Here is a 19,681-nt window from a genome sequence, read left to right on the forward strand (position 1 = left end):
ATGGGAGGTAGAAAAAGACAAGATCTCCTGAGTAAATTGGGAGCATGGGGACCTTGGGAGAGGGTTGAAGGGGAGGGGAGATGCAGGGAGGGGAGCAGAGAAAAATGTAGAGCTCAATAAAAATCAATTAAAAAAATAAAAAAAACAAGGTCTCCTGTAGCCTTGTTATATAGTATCCATTTAGTGTAAATTTTTATGAGGAATTCCTTACTATTGGAAACATATATGTTAGTATCTAGTTTTTAGAACATTTTTACTGAATAATGTATTGGTTTGTCTTGATTTTGAGACAGGCTCCATTCTGTAACTGAGGCTATCTTGCTATGCAGCTCAAGCTGCCTCAAACTTATAGGCATGAGCCACCAAGCCAGGATGAGCAATTTATTTTTTTTTAATGTTTTATTATTGAACCATAGAGTAGAACTTTTTTTTTTTATCTCTTACTGATATAATAAGTTTTAAAAACACCCTGAAATAGAACTTATAGTCACTTATTTTTTGGAACTTAAGTGTCTGTTGTAGCAACTGAAACATCTTGTATTTGCTACAGATACACTTGGGTGACTGGTAAAGAGCCACTTACTTACTATGACATGAACTTGTCTGCCCAGGATCACCAGACCTTTTTCACCTGTGAAACAGACTTTTTACGTCCTTCAGACACAGGTATGTATTGTATCTGTTCATGCTATAGACAGTCACTATGAAAATTATTTCATGTGTTTTCTAAAACTATTTATTATAATAACAGTTACTTGACTTGAAGTTATTTACATTTTAGATAGAAAATTCAGATTAAATTAAAGTGAATTATGATTATAAACTAAGCTAATGTACTATTCTTATAAGAATTTTAAATGTTTTATGCTTTTTATTACTTAAAGCACTTTCAAAGTCGGGTGGTAATGGTACACGCCTTTAGTCCCAGTGCTTGGGAGGCAGAGGCAGGCGAATCTCTGTTTCAAGGCCAGCTTGGTCTACAGAGCTAGTTCCTACAGAGCTAGTTCCAGGACGTTCAGAGCTATACACAGAGAAACCCTATCTTGAAAAACCAAGAAAATCAATCAATAGATAGGTAGGTATGTAAGTAGATAGATAGATAGATAGATAGATAGATAGACAGACAGACAGACAGACAGACAGACAGACAGACCAAAAATTTTTCAGATCAAATATAGCAGAAAATAATATATATTGCTTTGGTCGGGGAAACAATTACCTGACAATAGAGCAGGAACTAGTGAGATAGTCCAGTGGGTAAAGTGCTCACTGTGCAAGTCTGACAACAGGAGTTCGAATCTCTAGAACCTATGTAAAGCTGTACACAGTACTACACATGCCTGTAATCCCTGTGCCTCTATGGGGAGATGAGAGAAAAAGATAGGAGACTCCACAGACGTTCAAGAGCCACCTAAAACAGCTAGCTCCTATCACAAACAATGTGGAAGGTGAGGTTAGCATCCGAGTTTATCCTCTGCCTCTGCATGTGCACTCATGCACACGCACACGCACATGGAGAGAGAAAGAGAAGGTCTGAACTTCGGGGAATGACATGTAGAAGAAACATAGGGCATATTTTAGTCTAGTCAAAGATGATGATTCATGTAAAGTGGTAGTTTATAGAAATGTCCATGTTTTAGGGCCCTCTAAGCTTTTCCCTACAGAGCAGAGTATTATAAGGGCTGGGGATACAACTTAGTGGTAGGGGCTTTTCCTGTCATTTATGAAGCTCAGGGTCTGAGAGCACCAGGAAGTGGCTGAAGGAGTATATAACCTAAAGATAGGGCCATTTTCCCATCGTCTACTTTGAATACTTTTGCTTTATCTGTGTGATGACTCACCAGTCACATTCTTTAAAACACCTTCTCTGGAAGCTTCTACACTATAGTATATGTTATATATTTTTTGATGCAATTTTGAATGGATGGATGGCATTGTTATTACACACATAAGTAATTTCATTAATAATAATACATGAACAGCATGTGTACTAATTTGATCTTCCCAATCACTCTATGAGATAAAAACTATTGACAGCCCCTCCCCTTTTTAAAAAGGAGCTAAGCTGAGTATGGTGGTTTATGCCGTAATCCTAGCACTCTGGAGGCTTAAGCAGGAAGATTGCCTAAAGTTCAAGACCACCCTGGTCTATATAGTTCTAGGTCAGCCTGGGCTACATACATTGGGAGATTGTCTCAAACCCAAACAAACAAGCAAATATGTTTGATTGTCTCAAACCCAAGCAAACAAGACAAAGTATGTAAGTTGGACTAATTGCAAATATAGGAAAAAATTGCTTTATGTATGAATGCTCACTGTTTATGGTCACAGCCAATGCATGTTTGTTAAGGGAACTGCAGTAGATGATCAGCTGTGTTGGGGCTGAGGTGTCTTCAGAAATCAAATGCCATCTTTTTTCTCCCTCTCACAAGCTGCTCAGACAGTTCTAGACGGCTCTTTAGAGCATTCTCAGTTTGAACAGTTCCTCAAAGAAACGTGAAAATCATAAGGTTAAATAATTGCAGAGAATATAATTTTTGTTATATTAGAAAATATAGACATTTAAAAAACAAACCATTATTGCCTTTACTTGGATGTATATTATGAAAATCAGGTTTTACATGTGTGTGCCTGCCAGGATAGATGGTTACATGCCAAGCACATCATGGAGCTAGGAATTTGATGATGACCATTTTCCATCAAAAACTATAATAATAGAAACAAACACTCTTTAACAGTAGTAAGCCTTATAGAAGTCTTTTTCATTTTTGTTTTTGAGAATGAGTCTTAATACATAGTCCAGATCACCTCACATTTGAGAACTTCCTGCCTTAGCCTCCATGTTCTTGAAATCACAAATGTGTGTCAGTGTAAGGTCCTTTCTTCTTGAGTGCTTGACTCTTCTGTACCTTTATATAATCTTATAACTATGTTATGCTTGAGAGTCTTTTACTACTCTTGCAACTCTTCCGCAATAGCCATTTTATATGAAATTATGTCAAGTTTGGTGAAAAGATTCTGAATGCTGTGACATATTTCTTCTTTTATCTACTATCTATTTTGGTTTTTTGAGTCTCACTATCTTGTTCTGGCTGTCTTGGAACTCAATATATAGAACAGGCTGGCCTTGAACACACAGACGTCCTCCTGTCTCTGCCTCTCAAGTACTGGGGTTAAAGGGGTGTGTCACCACACCTCACTGTTGTGATGTATTTTAATTATATTCTTGTCAAATCTTTAACAACTATATACTTAAATACTTAACTATTTTTTCTCAAAATATGCCCTTTAAAGTCCTAATTGGGTATCTTTGTTGTCAATTCCGTCAAAGCATACTGACAGAGAAATCTGATCCCATTCTCTATTTTCCTGTTCAGATAGATATGTAAGCTTCTCCATCATAACTGTTTCTTTTATGTATCAGATTTTTTTTAATATTTATTTATTTATTATGTATACAATATTCTGTCTGTGTATATGCCTGCAGGCCAGAAGAGGGCACCAGACCCTATTATAGATGGTTGTGAGCCACCATGTGGTTGCTGGGAATTGAACTCAGGACCTTTGGAAGAACAGGCAATGCTCTTAACCTCTGAGCCATCTCTCCAGCCCCTATGTATCAGATTTTTGCTTGTTTTGTGAGAAAGGGTCTCTTCTGTGGCCCAGGTTGTCCTTAAACTCATACTGCTCTTGCCTCAGGTGGGGTTATAGAACTGTGATAACTAGCTCTGGATTAAGATTCTGAGAAGAAAGATGAAATTTTGAGCTTTGAGTAATGCTTGTCACTTGCCAGACTGAAGCACCATTGCCTTATTTATTTCTTGCCAATGGGTCCTTTGACTTCCTATAAGGACCTTCCCTTAGGAATAATTCACTTTTTTAAAGAACTGGGGAGGGGTACTAAAGGGACTAATAAAAATGGTTATCACTCCTTAATTAAAAGCATTGAGGAGCCAAATATTCTATTTCTGTTTGTTTATTTATTTAGCATCCCTTTTGAAAGATTTTCACAGAGCTCAGGCTGGTGGCTTCAAATGCCCTATAAACTGATGATGTCCTTAAGTTTCTGGTCTTTCTGCCTTTACCTGAGTGCTAGGATTATAGCCAGTCCATGTGGTGCTGGGGTTGAATCCAGTGCTTTGCACATTCTAGGCAGGCACCCTCCCCAGTGTGGGAGAGTATTATTCTTCACTGTGAAGTTCCACTGCTCAAAGAAAGAAGAAAAGGCAGGAATCCTTATTTTCAGGGGTCTTGATTTAGTGTGACTGCCCTCAGCTAGGCTTGATGGTTCATGCCTTTAACCCTAATACTTGGAAGACTGAGGCAGGAGGATTTTAGCTTTACCTCAAAAACAAAAAGAGAAAAAAAAAAGAGAAAAAAACAAAAATCCAAGTACAGCCATCTCCAAAACTGACTGCTCCAAATCTAAACCGCATTGTACTATTGACACCGAGAGGTCTTGAGCAGGATGTTAGCTGAGCTGTGTACACACTGAATCTGTGAAGATTTGGAGTGGCTAAGAGGCAAGCTTTTCTTTTGTAAGCTCAACGGGAGCATAGCTCTAAGAAGAGGGTTAGTGATTATGGTTAGGTAGGAAAGGATGAATAGACTAGTCAGAGGAGCATTCTTCAGGTAAATCAGTTATAGGAAAGAGTCATAGGAATTTTAATAAACTGAGGCTTTTGATAACTTCCTTCCCATCCATCTGTCCGTCCTTCCTTCCTTCCTTCCTTCCTTCCTTCCTTCCTTCCTTCCTTTCTTTCTTTCACTTTTGGTTTTTCAAGACAGGGTTTCTCTGTGTGGCTTTGGAGCCTGTCCTGGAACTCACTCTCTAGATCAGCCTGGCCTCGAACTCACAGAGATCTGACTGCCTCTGCCTCCTGAGTGCTAGGATTAAAGGTGTGCACCACCACTGCCCTGTGACATTGATTTTATTAAGACCACAGGCATCATTTTGGTTCTTGCAGTTTCTTTTTTTTTTTAAATTATTTATTATGTATATAGTGTTCTGGGCACCAGATCTCATTATAGATGGGTGTGAGCCATCATGTGGTTGCTGGGAATTGAACTCAGGACCTCTGGAACAGCAGTCAGTTCTCTTAACCTCTGAGCCATCTCTCCAGCCCCATCTTGCAGTTTCTTGTACTTCCAGAGGTGTGTGTAATCTAGTTAAACACTGAACTAGCAGGTAGACTTTGTTGGTGAGAATTCAGAATGAACTGTCAGTTTTGTTTCTCCATCCTTTCAGACACCCACATAAGGCAACGATTTACATCAGTACAGCTCTTTATGGTAAAAAAGACAAACATGCACAAGTGAGATGTGGTAAATTTCCCTTCTCTTATTGTCATCAGTAGTCACTATATTAGATTTTGCTCTCATCTAACTGATCTGTTGATTTAAATCTGAGAATAAGCATTCCCTCAAGAGCTAGGTAGTGGTGCACTTTGAATATGTTTTCACTTTGAAAACCTAGAAATCAGGATGTTAGCCGAGCTGTGTATACCTGTGGTCCCGGCTGCTAACGAGGTCGAGGTAGGAGGATGATGGAGTACGGGGCAACACCGGTGAGCCTGTCTCAGAGAGCAAACGACACACTAGACAGCCAAAGCCTCAAGAGATGGCTCATTAGTGTCCAGCTTTATACTTTAATGGAAGCTGAAAAATATGGGAGTGGACCTGCGAGTCCACTGACTGTGGTCAGCTAGGGCTGAGCATCTGTGGTTCTTGACCCGCAGATAGGTGCAGTTCTTTTTTGTGCTAATAAGAATATTGCAAATATTAATTGAAAAAATAGATAAATCTGGGTGAAATTTTTTGTGTTTTAATTATTTTAAGCATATCATGAGCTCTTAGCAGTATTGAATAATAAATCAGTATTTTGATTTAAATTATTTTTAGGCCTTGGGTTTTTTTTTTAAGTCTTTTTTTTTTGTAAAAGACAGGGTTTCTCTGTGTAATAGCCCTGACTGTCCTGGAACTCACTCTGTAGACTAGTCTGTTCAAATTTACAGAGACCCACCTGCTTCTGCCTCCTGAGTGCTGGGATTAATGGTGTTTGCCACCACCACTCAGCCTTTAATCCATTTTTAAATTTGTATTTCCCCTTTCTCTTTAGATTTAGGAATACCTTGGTTGTAAAGAGCAATCTTGAAAGGTAGGGATGGCAGAGGATTTGAAAACACAAGAATAACAAAACATGCTTAAAGATGCATTACATAGATTCCTTAGAAATGAAAAAGGATCTCTGTGAGTTCGTGGCCATCCTTGTCTTCAGAGCGAGTTCCAGGACAGGCGAGGATGCACAGAGAAACCATATCTCAAACAAATAAAAACAAAAGGCAAAAACAAACAAACACAGTAGAAATAAAAAATTGTCTTCATGTGTTAAATTAACCAAGATTTATAATGTAAACTGAGTAGCCCTTTTCTGAAATGCTAGGGACCAGAGTGTCCTTTAGATGTTCTTTAATATTTGAGATATTTGTATGTGCATAATGATCTATCTTGAGAATGGGACTCAAATCTAAACTCAGAATTCTTGTTTCATATATGTTTTATACACATAGGTGGAAATAATTTTTGTGTGTTGTTTCGATATTGGTTTGTAGAGATAAGGGCTTATATAGCCCTGTCTAGTCTTTAACTTTTTAAGTAGCCAACACTGGCCTTGAGCGCCTGCCTGGACTGCCTACATTCTGTGATGACAGGCATATGCCCCCATACCCTTCTTATTGTGCCTGTGTTTTGACTGCAGTCAGGTGCTGATTTTTCCACTTTTGGTTTTCCACTTTTATATGTTTTATATTTTGAAGTTTTATATAGTGATGCTCAACGTGGCTTGAAGGGTAAGAAACTGGGGAAATGGTCACTTTCCTGTGTGGCCTCAAACCACAAATTAATAATTTTATTGAATGGAATTTGAGTGTATATATCCAAACTCCTTTAAATGCTGTACCTATTTAAACAAAGAAATATTTAGTCATCTGTACAAAGATAGAAGCTGAAAGATTTTTTTTGTTTGTTTTGTGTTTTGTTGTTTTGTATTGCAGTACTGAGGACTAAGTCTGGATTTCAAGCATGCTAGACAATTTTTTTTATTACTGAACTTTATTCCTGGCCATTTTTGCTTGTTCGTTTAAGTCAGGATATTGCTTTGTAGCCCTGGCTAAGCTGGTACTTGCAGTATAGTCCTGGCTGGCCTCAAATTCATAGTGATCCTCCTGCCTCAGCCTCCAGAATGCTAGATAAGAGGTTTTCACTACCCTACTGGCTGAATGATTGTTATCACAATGTGTTGGGTTTTTTGTTTGTTTGTTTGTTTTGCTGTGCTTCGTGTTTGGGGCAGAGTTTCTTGTAGGTTGAACTCAAATTCTCTGCATAGCTCAGGACGACCTTGCACTCTGGATCCTCCTGCTTCCACCCTCCAAGATCTCTTATGCATAGTTTATTATGTTTTAATAATGGGAAAGCACTGGAAATAACTTTTCATTGAAAGGGAATAATAATAGATAAATTATTATGTACCAGGATATTATATAATCACCTCAAATGCTGGTAAAGATTTGGCATTAAAATTTGGCCTGTAAATGCCATACAGTTTATAGTAGAGTCCTATCATCAAAGGTTTACAAGACTATGGTATTAGTACCATAGTCTGTCTCTATGTCCTACTTTAGTGTTGTGGCAGACGGTGCTCTTTACCTGGTCAGAATCAGGCAGTGCTGCCTTGCATCAATTTGTCAAGTTCAGGAAGCATTAGCTGTCAGCTAGCTGGTGACATGTTTGATATGAAAAATGTATTTTTGTTACACATGTGGAATATATTGTCTCATTTCTGAGCCAAAACTAATATTTTGTTTCCAAAGGAAAACTCAAACATTTTCCACATTATTCTTTCTGGACAGTTGTAGGTTTTGTTCCAAAGTCAACATTTATAAGTTCTCCATTTTTCTTATCAAATATAAAGTAAGCCAGGTATTTCCCAGAATCTACTTTGTGTGTGTGTGTGTGTTTAGCTTTTAGGAGACATCATGGAGCATGATATCTTCATTTTGGTTCAGCAAATGGTAGCAAAACCCATCCCATTATTCCAGAGAAATCCTAACTCAGGTTAGTTTTGAATCTTGATAAAGCTGAGGTTTTCCAAAGCTGGGCTGTATTCTAAATTATCCCAGTCTTCCTTCCCAGTTTTCATAGAAAATGCACATCTACACATTTTCCTATGCTGAATCATTGATTAGATTAAACAAAGACTGCTTAGCTTTTGTGTATTCTTAGTGGTTCCACAGGCCTTTTCAGAACAGTGAAAGCAGGGCTGTCATGTCTATTATAATCTAGTGTCACTCCAGCTCAGTTTTGACGTCCACTTAGATACATAATGTCATGCGTAAATATGATGTGATTAATTCAGTTAAAGTGCTTTATGTGCTATGCAAATAGATCATAGAATATTTTTATTATATGCAAAGGTTCCAGATTTAAAATAAATTTCTCATGTAAATGTGAGTTAGTAACCCAGTTTCATATGTTTAAAAACATGGTATTTATAGCTTTGTTTACTCTTTTAGCTCATTCCTCATACGTTTACATAAGATTATTTATGTTTACCATCTCATCCACTCTCTGAAATATTTTTCCCACAGTTATGCAGAAGGCATGGAGGGAAAGAAATCCTCCAGCTCGAATCAAAGCAGCCTATCAAGCTTTAGAGTTAAACAATGAGTAAGTTGGAAAAATAAATTTGTTTTAAAGGAAACACAGGCAAATAATTTTGTATTTCCTTTATCTGCTCATAAGATTAGGAACACTGGCATCTCCATTCCTGTCTCGCATACTGGAGACCAGATTCTCAGTGTTCAATGATGTCTGTATTTTGCTTTTGAAAGTGTAAATTGCACATATGGTTTTCCATAAAAGTATTTTAGAAATTCTTTTTAAAATACAGATTACTAACAAAGAATGCTAATAATCCTTATTAGTTAAATGAGTAATTAAATATTTATGCCACTGTTTTATTTTGTTTTTCATTTAATTCATTCATTTAAAGCACTCATCAGTCCTGGGAACTTATACTCAGCAATGGGCTCTGAGACATAATAAGAGGATTCAAAATTAGCAAAATAGCTGTCAGTTTTTTCCATGTTAACAGCATTTATTTACATAGCTTTTTAGATTATCTATTTATCTTAAGAGTACAAAAATGTAAAACAGCTAGTTAGTGTATAAATGGCACAGATCAGTGACTTTTAATTGAATATATCCTAAATAAATGTCAGGTGGGACCATTCAAAGAATAGCTCCTGGCTAATATGAATCTAGAGTTTCCCTTGTTCCTTTCCTGTTGTAAAAAGATCCTCCTGAGTAAGCAAAATAATGGCAGTGCTCTCCACCTAGTGACTGGCTGACCAGAGTTTGACTGACTTATGGCACTAAATATCAGAGCTTTACTGAAGTAACCTGATGATCGCTCAGTCAAGTGCAAAGTACCTAAATACAAGGGAACTCATTCTCCACTCTAACTCAGGGGCATTCTTAAAGACAAAATGCACAGCCAGACAGAGGTGTATAGTGCGGGAACAGACAGGTGTGTAGTGCAGGAACAGACAGGTGTATAGTGCAGGAACAGACAGGTGTATAGTGCGGGAACAGACAGGTGTGTAGTGCAGGAACAGACAGGTGTATAGTGCAGGAACAGACAGGTGTGTAGTACAGGAACAGACAGGTGTGTAGTGCAGGAACAGACAGGTGTGTATAGTGCAGGAACAGACAGGTGTATAGTGCAGGAACAAACAGGTGTATAGTGCAAGAACAGACAGAGGTGTGTAGTGTAGGAACAGACAGGTGTATAGTGCAGAATGGACAGGTGTGTATAGTGCAGGAACAGACAGAGATGTATAGTGTGGAACAGAACTAAAATTGTTGGTTTTTACTAGTATGATGATTCTTTGAAGCACCGGCACAAAGGGTTTGCCCTGTGTCAGTTACCTTAAGATTCTCTGAATTGAACATACAAAAAAATAGAAAAATGTGTTGTTAGCTGTCTGATGCAAAGAATAAAACAAATGTAGGGACAAGAAAATAGAGAAACCAGAAAATTTGTGAGGAAAGGTCAGGGAGTGAGACACTGGAGACCTTGGAAAGCTTCCACAGATTCCGGGAGCCTCAATGACCCAATTTTTCACAGAGTTGGGCACATGCTCAGAAATACTTGGTTTTCAAGGCCTTTTAAGCCCATACATTATCTTAATTCATGAAAAAAAAATTGACCAAATCCAACAGCATTTTATGATAAAATTACTAAAAAATGTTAGATATGTGAGGAATGCTCTATCTGGATAATATTGAGGCTGGCACCAGTGAGCAATGACAGCTATGGTAGTTGTAAAATACCTGAGTGAATGTTGAAAGTGCACCCTGGTGCACAGAGAGAGAGAGAGACAGAGAGAGCCTTCCTCGGAGACTTTGTTTTTGTACTTTTTCCCTAGATATTTAAGAAAACTTTATCTGATAATTAATCGACCACTATGCTAACCAAGCACCCACCTTATTGGTCACACATGGAAGAGTAAAGAATTAACAAAATCATCAGGAAAGCCAGGAAACAAACAACTACAATGGCAGCAACAACAGAGAGGTTACAGAAAATCCCATTCTAGAGTTGCCAGAATATTAGAGTTTAAAATGACAATTTTCAACCGAAAATTATGAAGCCTGCAAAGAACATGGGTGGGGTGGCAGATGCTTCCAATCTCAGCAGTCAGGAAGCTGTAACTGAACTCTGGATTAGCCTGGGCTACAGCCAGGCCCTGTTACCAAACAAAACAACAGAAACCAGCATTCAAAGAAACAACAGAACAAAAATGAGGAAAAGTATCCATGGAAATCTTTCCAAAGAAGTCTGGACTTTTGACTTCACAGATCTTAAATCATCTACTTTAAATTTGTTCAAAAAGGTAAAAATAACAAGAAAAGTCTATGGTGATGTTTCACCATTAGAAAATTATCAATATATTTTTGAAATCCCAGTAAGTGCAGCTGGGCACATAAGGGACTAAGAGGAAATCCTAGGATTGAAAAATACAGCTAAAGTAAAAATGTACTGTAGGGAGCTCTGTACCGATCTAAGCAGACAGAAGAGTCAGCAAAGCTGTGTTAGGCCCTTTGAGCTTATGTAGTCTCAGAAGTAGGAATATGAGCCCTGTGGGGCAGGCAGTCATGCTGCCCTACATATAACTGGAGCCCCTGAAGTATGGGAGAGAAGAAAACAGGGCAGAAATAATATTTGAAGAAATAATAGCCAAACCAAAATATTAACACACCGAATCCAGCAGCATTTGGAAAATATACATGAGGACCAAGTGGGGTTTGTTACAATTAAAGAGTTTCAACACATGAAGGGAGGAATCTACATGATTGTCTCAGCTGGTACAGAAAAAGCCTCTGACAGTTCGGTACTGTCATGACAAAAATATGTGAAACTAATTAATGTAACATATTGCATTAATAGGGCAAAGTGCAAAACCTACAAGTTATCTTAGTTTGTTAAAAAGGTATTTGACAAAAACCCAACATTTTATGATAAATACTAAGAAATATTGTAGATGTAAGGAATCCTGCTCAAATTAATGAGGGATCTCTGAAAAGCCAGAACCTAAGGACACTTAGTTATGAAAGACTGCGAGCTGTTTAAACCAGGAAGGCAAGGATGCCTGCCCTCACTGCTTCTGTTTACATGTTATTAGAACCCCTAACAAGCGCAGTTAGGCAAGGTAAGGGAAAAATGTATCCAGATTTGAAAGGAAGAAGTAAACTGTCTTTATTCACAGGTGGTGTGACCATATGTCTAGAAAACCTTAAGAAGGTCACACAAACAGAATCCTCTCAGTGCTTATAATCTAGGTTAAATACGAGTAAAAAGTTAGCAATTCCATTTACAATGGCATCTAGCATATGAAAGTGCTTAGGGGTAAGTTTGGCCAAGAAAGTGTGAGGCTTGCACACTGAGAATTAGAAAACAGCTGGGGAGACGCAGGTCTGTCTGCTGACCTGAGCGTGACCCCAGAACCTAGGAAGAAGAGAACTGACCCCCAACAGTCATCTTCTGATTTATAAGAATGTGGTGGTATATGTGTGCTTACATTTATGTGCTCAAAGTAATTAAAAACAACTTGAAACCCCACAAAATGTTATTCAAGCAGCAAAGAAAAAAAGAAAAGAAAGAAAAGCTGATCTATATGTGTGTGTGTGTGTGTATATATATATGTATTCATATATGACACAAGTTCAATATCTTTAACTGAAATGTCAGTGCTCCCCTATATCAATCTGCAGATTTAATCTATCTCCTATTAAAGTTAGTACTGCTGGAGCCAGAGAGAAGGGCCAGTTGTTAAGAGCACTTTCCAGAGGACCCTGATTTGATCTCAGACAGCCATGTGGCAGCTCACAATCATCTGAGGCTACTTCCACTTCTGGGAGGATCCAACACCCTCTTCTGGTCTCCATGGGTATTACATGCATTGATACATACACATGCAGGCAAAACACTCATACATGTAAAATATTAAAATAAAAATAATTAAAATCTCCATTACTATTTTGCAGAAATTGACAAGCTGGTCTTAACATTTGTGTGTAGTTGCAAAAGAACCTAAGTAGCCAAAAAATCCTAGGACCACATTAGAAGACTCAGATTTTAAAACTTTCTACAAAACCAGATGGTTAAACCATAAGATTAAATGCCTAGACTGACTTACTTAGACTTACTGGAAAGTAAGCCCATATATTTATGGTCTTTCGGTTGATTTTTGATGGAGGTACCAAGGCTATTCAAAAAAAAAGAGAAGTCTTTAAAGTTGGGCTATGGTGACATATGTCTGTAATCCCAGCATTTGGGAGGCAGAGGCAGGTAGATCTCTATGAGTTTGAGGCAAGCCTGGTCTACAGAGAGAGTTCCAGAACAGACAAGACTATACAAAGAAACCCTGTCTTGAAAAGCCAAAACCAAACTGAAGAAGAGGAAGAGGAGGAGAAAAGAAGAAAAGGAGGAAGAAGAGGAGGAAGAGGAAGAAGAAAAAGAAGAAGAGGAAGAAGAAAGTAGTAGTAGTTTTTAACACAGTGCTGAACAATTGGATAGTTACATCTACAAGCTGACAGTGGACCCTTATGTTTCATATACATATCAATTAATTAAAAAATAAGTAATTAAAGTATAAACTCTTATAAGAGAACATGGACTGGGTTAGGGATGCAGGTCAGTGGTAGAGTTCTTGCCTAGTGTGCTTGCAACCCTGCAACTTTGCCCTGTAAAAGAGAGGAGAGGACATGAGGGATAGTCTTATGTCCCCAGGTTTCCCAGTGACTTAACAGACACAACAACAAAGGCAGGAGCAATAGAAGAAAAAGTAGGTAAACTGCCTTATTAAAGCAAAACCTCTGTGCACCAAAGGGCACATTGAAGAGGTGCTGTGTGACTGTGGGCAGGGAGGCAGGAGAGACAGTGGAACTGCTGAAAGGGCATGGTGCTTTGGGGGTGATGAAGATGCTATGTGTACCTGTTATAGTTGCACGACCTTAAGAATATAGTAAAAGTTTCTGAATTTTGCAGTTGAAAATGTTTTGCACTGGTGGGCCTGCAAGATGGCTCAGCTGGTAAAGGTACCAGCAGCCAAGCTGATGGCTTGACTTTGATCCCAGGACCTCCATGGTGGAAGGAGAGAACCAAATCCCACGAGTTGTCCTCTGACCTCCACATGGGTACTGGGATGTACACACAGGCACACATAATAAAAGTTAAATACCTGAAATTTTATACAGGCATGTGAATTTATCCCCAGTTTAAGACAAAAAGAAGTCATTAGGTATACATAGGACTAATTTCTTGTAATAACATATCTAATGCAAGAATAGAAGGCAAAGTTGCCAGGAAGCACAAACTATAACCTAGGATGTGGTTTGGTGGCAGTGATGGTGGTGGTGGCAGTACTGGGGGTGGAATCCAGGCCTTGCACATGATAGACAAGTGCTTTGTCCTTGAGCCACATTTCCAGACCCCTTTATTCACTTTTTGAGACAGTCTTACTAATTTGCCCAGGCAGTCCTTGAACTTGTGACCTTCCTGCCTCAGTCTTCTGAGAAACTGGGATTACAGGCCTGTGCTGCCAGACCTGGCTTGTAATTTAAAGTTATATTAGGAGCTGAGGATGTATCTAATGGTAAACATTGCCTACCATGTGAGTTCCTGAGTTTTATCCCCAGTAACACAAAACTAAAATAAAATTATGTTTATATTTAGATTCTGTTTCATCAGTTTTATCAAGGTTTTTGTACAAGTGGTATTTTGTTTTGTTTTGCAGTGCTGGGATCGAACCCAGGGCCTCAAGCATGGTAGGCAAGTGCTATACCACTGCTACACCCCCAGCCCTACAGAAATATTTCTATCCTGGTTATTTAAAAGTTTTTGAAACAAAACATTAAATGCAAATATTTGATAATGGGCATTGTGACATACATCTGTAATTACCAGCACTTGAGAAGCTGAGTCAGGAGAATGAGAGTTCAAGGCTAGCCTGGGCTGTGTTGCAAGATTCTATTGCAAACAACATTGAATTTGCTTTTGGAACAGCAAGCAGGGTACCTAGTGTTTAAACCAGCAATGTATCTAGTGTTTTATCAAAGTCCAGTGTTATACATGGGAGAAATGTGTTGATTAGTAACATTTTATATATATAAAGTTACAGTGCCATTTGAAAAATACCATAGTGGTGTGATTTGATTTTTATATCTGAAAGGCCCTTCTTGTCCCTCATTGAGGATGGGTACCTTTTTCTTTTATTCTTCAGTAGTAGACAGGGGCCTGTCATAGAACCCAGAGGACATAGGTACTCCTATATAGTTAACGCTGTCCCCAAACTCCAGGTCCTCCTACCTCAGGGTTTTAAGTGTTGGAATTGTAAATGTGGATGCTAGCTACTCACTGTCACTGTGTTTCATGCCTGCCCTTGCATTTGTTGCCAATAATCTCTGTTTAATTGGAACATGTGAACCATATATGTAACTTTTTAGCTATGAAAAGTTAAAAGAAGTTAGTTTGGGTGTCTCAATTGTCTAGATTCAAAATATAAAACATTTTCACATTATGATCAATATTTTAAAAGCCTTGTCAATGAGGCATTTTACATTTTCTCAGTCTTTAAAATCTAAGATGCACCAACATGCCGTGTCAGTCTGATTAAGCGCATTTCAGGTGCTCAGAAACTCCTTGTGGCTACTGACTTGAGTGTTGGACTGTGCAGGCCTGGACAAGCAGAACTAAGACATCATCTTCAAACTAAATGTACTTGTCTGCAAATACATGGAAGGCAGACTTTGTTTTTCTTTATTGCCCAAAGCCAAGAATTAGTTTATTTTATTGGCCAGCTGTTGACTTTAAAGATACAAACAAAAATCTCTGTGTTTTATCAGGGTGAAGAAAAGGAAGCTTGGGGTAAACATGGGTGTGAGTTGAGCGTAGGTGTATGAGAGGAAGGCCTGGAATGCAGCCCTGTGGAGGATAAGACACAGAGAGAAAACTTGGATTTGTAGAAAAGGGTCAGGGTAGGAATGTTCCTGGTCAGATATGGAGAGCCCTCATTAGCCAAGCAAGCCTTCTCAGTGTGCACTCCCTTCGTATCCACATGGTGTGGACATTGCAGAGCAAGCAGAGCCCGAGAGCAGGCCTGACCAGTGGGTGGTGTGGTCCTTACAGCTACTTCTTTAGACGACGTTTTATGTATCTTTCTTATTCCCCCTTCCACAAAAAGAAAACACAGGGTCAGAGAACAGAGCTAGAAATAGAAAAGACAGAAAATAGTGGAAGAAACATTGTGGGGTTGGACATAATACGCTAGTGTACCCCTAGTGACTTAAAATTCTGAATGACGTTTTATTTTCCTCCTCAAAGATGGAGAGTGTAGGTACGGATGAGGGAAGCATGACATAGCAAGAGGCCTGTCCAGTACTTAACATAGCCTTGCTTGCTTTATAGCTGTGCCACTGCCTACGTTCTGCTGGCTGAAGAGGAAGCAACAACCATCGTAGATGCTGAAAAGTTATTTAAACAGGCGCTCAGGGCGGGGGAGATAATTTATAGACGGTCACAGCAGTGCCAGCACCAGAGTCCTCAGCATGAAGCTCAACTGAGTAAGCAAACTTGAACTGGCTGTCGTTCCTCTTTTTTTTTTCCTCCCTTTTGGTTTCTTGAAGTGTTAGCCTCAGATTTGCCATGTAGATGAGGATAACCCAGCACTGATCTTCCCTCCTGTGCTGGGATTATAGTCATGTGCTACTAGGCCCAGATTTTGTCTTTAGCTCCTGAACTTTGTGTTTAAAGCATGAAACAACAATAATAAAAAATATGTAAAAGTTTGATATTTTTCATAGAACAACTGATAGATTCATATTTCTGCTCTATTACTTCTAACCCTCATTGTGTTTCCTCTTCGGTCTATGGCTCTGTATGTGGTGCCCAAGGGTGGTTCCTTCCCTTTTCCACTTTGCTCTCCTTTCTTCTTTTCTTCCTTTATTCCTCTCTCTTCCTGTTGTTTTTGTTTGGTTGGTTGTTTTGTTTTATTTTGCTTTAAGGCGGGGTCTTCCTATTATAGCCCAGGTTGTCTCTGAACTTGGGATCCTTTTTAGGGATTGCTCTTGTGACACCATCTGATTTTCAGTCCGTACTCCAGTCTCGTATGTGACAGTGGTTCTTTTTTGGTTGATTTTTCTCCAGCATGCTTGAGATAGGATGAAACACAGGGACTGTTTTCTTTTGGAGATGCTCTTCTGGTTAGGGTTGCGACACTTACCAAAGCTGTTAGAATCGGCAGTGTTGCTGTTTCTGGCTGAGATTTGTGGCCAGGGGGTTTTAGTTTCATGATTTTGGCAGATACTGGGCAATAAATTGAAATATGTTTACACAAGGCATTATCTCTTAGCAGCAAAGTTCCACATCTTTTGTTTATGGAAATTAAAATTTGGCTAATGTTTTCTCTCAGTTAAATACTTGTGTTTACAATATATTTCATTAAGGCATGTTATTATACAAAACTATGGGAATAGTTAATATTGCAGCCTGGAACTAATGAAACTACATCTATAAAAACCTCTTTCTGTTTCCCCTTGCATAATACCAGATGTGGTTATCTTGTAGAATTTTTAATTTTAAAAATTATACTTATTTGTGTATGTATATTTTTATGTGTATATGTGTGCATGCACACATGCGTGCATAGAAGTCAGAAAACAACTTGTGTGCCAGTTTTCTCCTTCTACCATGTGGATCCCAGGGATTAAACTCAGTCAGCAAGATTGACAAGCAAGCATCTTTTACCTGTTGAGCCATCTCACTGGCCCATAATAAAGCTTTTCTCTTAGCGCTTTCTAGTAATAATTTTTTAATTAATTATTAACTTAAAGTTTATATTATTCATGGAATTTTGTTTAGGGCATTTAGGATCTTTGGGCCAAAATAATAGAACTAAAATTATAGATTGTTTATACAGAAACTGAGATAGACAAATATATCTTTCTATTAATATCTACTTGTTTTCTGCCAGTATTAAACTCATCAAATATACTACATTCAAATTGCTTACTACTAGAGGAAAAAGTAATTAAGTATATATTTTAAGTGTTTAATATTGAAAGCACACATAAAAGTAGAGAACATTTCTTATTTATCTCCTAAATTTAATATTCACTAATAAAATAATAATGCATTCTGGTATAAATTAAATTTAATTTTAATAGGCTTTTCAGGATAAGCAAATAAAATTAGTGGATAATATTTTTTTAGTGGATAACATTTTAATGAAATGTCAGGTCATAATCCAAAAAGTGATAGTTGTATCATTTTCTTATTTTTCTAAATAGGGCGAGATACCAATGTACTTGTATATATAAAAAGAAGATTGGCAATGTGTGCAAGAAAATTGGGAAGAATAAGAGAAGCAGTGAAAATAATGAGAGATGTGAGTAAATTTGATAACAGAACCATTATTTCTATAGTCCCCAAGACTAAAAAAATTATCAGTTATTTTAATGCATTGTTTTTCAGTTGCCCATTTCTATAACAAGATAGTATATTTTATTTATTTATCTATTTAATTTATTTCTTGAGACAGGGTCTCACCTTGTAGCTCTGGTTGGCCTGAAACTCTCTGTAGACCAGACTGGCCTTAAACTTACAGAGATCCACCTGCCTCTGCCTCCTGAGTGGGATTAAAGATGTGTGCCCCCATGCCCAACAAGGATATTTTTAATGTGCATACATTTCTTAAGGTTTAGGTGTTTATAACTTTGTAAAAAAAGCAAAATAATTTATACTTTAACAAACCTGGTTCAGCTCCTCTGAGTTTTCTATCATGATTTGTTTTGATTTTTTTCCTTCTTTAATATACAGTTGATGAAAGAATTTCCTCCTCTTACCATGTTGAACATCCATGAAAACCTCTTAGAATCACTTCTAGAATTGCAGGCCTATGCAGATGTTCAGGCAGTCCTGGCAAAATATGATGGTGAGTTTATGTGTGTGTGTTTGTGTGTGTGTGTTAGTAGATAGCATGGTTAGTCTCTTTTCAGCTGTGTAATCGTCAGTGTCTTCCGTTGCCTCTTTCCAGTCTTAGCAGTCAGTTTGGAGGTGTAGGTATAGCTGCTGGGAAGCATCTTCTTTATCTGTCCTTCCTGCTGAGCCAGAAGCCTATAAGAAGGAGCTTCTCCTCTATGAGGACGGGTTCTTTATTACCTGAGTCTGTGTGAGGCACTTAGAATGCGATGGTGGACATGAAAACATGGCTTTAACCCTCATGGCTTTGTGGCTTAGTGGCACACAGAGAGATTTGGGCAGTAGTTACACTGAAGATAGTCTATGAAGAGAGGTGGCTGTAAAAGTACAGGTGTTGTGCACATAGCAGGGTGCTCCATGAATTTTGGCATATAAAGAACACAATAGACGTTACATAATAATCTTTATAAGAATAATTCAGAATAAGAGTTTTACAATGATTTTTATTTATATGAAGTAATTTATATAATTTCAGTGATCCCTATAATAAACATGAAGTGGTAGGACAAGTGTTTTCATTCTTTTCAGGCAGTAAATTAGGAAGCGGGAGTTTAAGAAGGTTAAATATTGGGCAATGTCTTCCAGTGAATGAGTGGCAAACCTGAGCCATAACTCAGCCATTCCATTTCCATGTTTACTAGTCATTTGATAAGAATAGTTCCATGCATTAACTATTTGTATTCTTATAACAATAACAGTTGACTTCAAGTGGAGATGGGAAAATGTTAAAAAACACAGACTTTTGCCTGGTGGTCGTGATGGTGCACACCTTTAATTCCTGCACTCAGGAGGCAGAGACAGGCAAATCTCTGAGAGGCCAGCCTGGTCTACAGAGCAAGTTCCAGGATGGCCAGGGCCACACAGAGAAACCCTATCTCAAAGAAACAAAAAAACAAAACCACAGACTTTCCCCTCATTCAAAGTAAGACATCCACTCACTTTGCCTCCCTCTTAGATCCTCCTGCCTCTGCCTCTGCCTCTGCCTCTGCTTCCCGAGTCTTGGGGTTAAATGTATATACCACCATGTCCAGCTAGGATTTTTTTTAAGGTACATACATTTCTTTTTTTTCTTTTTCTTTCTTT

At 38.2% G+C, this 19,681-nt stretch overlaps 1 protein-coding gene across 4 annotated transcripts in view; it reads left to right on the plus strand.

Moving 5' to 3' along the window:
* The window catches only part of St7l (suppression of tumorigenicity 7 like), a 59,938-nt gene that overhangs the window by 9,982 nt on the left and 30,275 nt on the right, over positions 1-19,681 (plus strand). For 3 of the 4 annotated variants that reach the window (XM_050157516.1, XM_050157518.1, XM_050157519.1), the window contains exons 5-9: positions 551-666; positions 8,646-8,724; positions 16,028-16,182; positions 17,908-18,005; positions 18,437-18,551. In XM_050157516.1, coding sequence (XP_050013473.1) covers positions 551-666; positions 8,646-8,724; positions 16,028-16,182; positions 17,908-18,005; positions 18,437-18,551 — 563 coding nt within the window. The remainder of the gene's footprint in view (positions 1-550; positions 667-8,645; positions 8,725-16,027; positions 16,183-17,907; positions 18,006-18,436; positions 18,552-19,681) is intronic. The other variant, XM_050157520.1, reaches the window with a different exon arrangement.

This window comes from Alexandromys fortis, unplaced genomic scaffold (genome assembly GCF_014885135.2).
Source record: "Alexandromys fortis isolate MF-2015 unplaced genomic scaffold, M_Fortis_MF-2015_v1.1 scaffold_78, whole genome shotgun sequence".
Classification (NCBI taxonomy): Eukaryota; Metazoa; Chordata; class Mammalia; order Rodentia; family Cricetidae; genus Alexandromys; species Alexandromys fortis.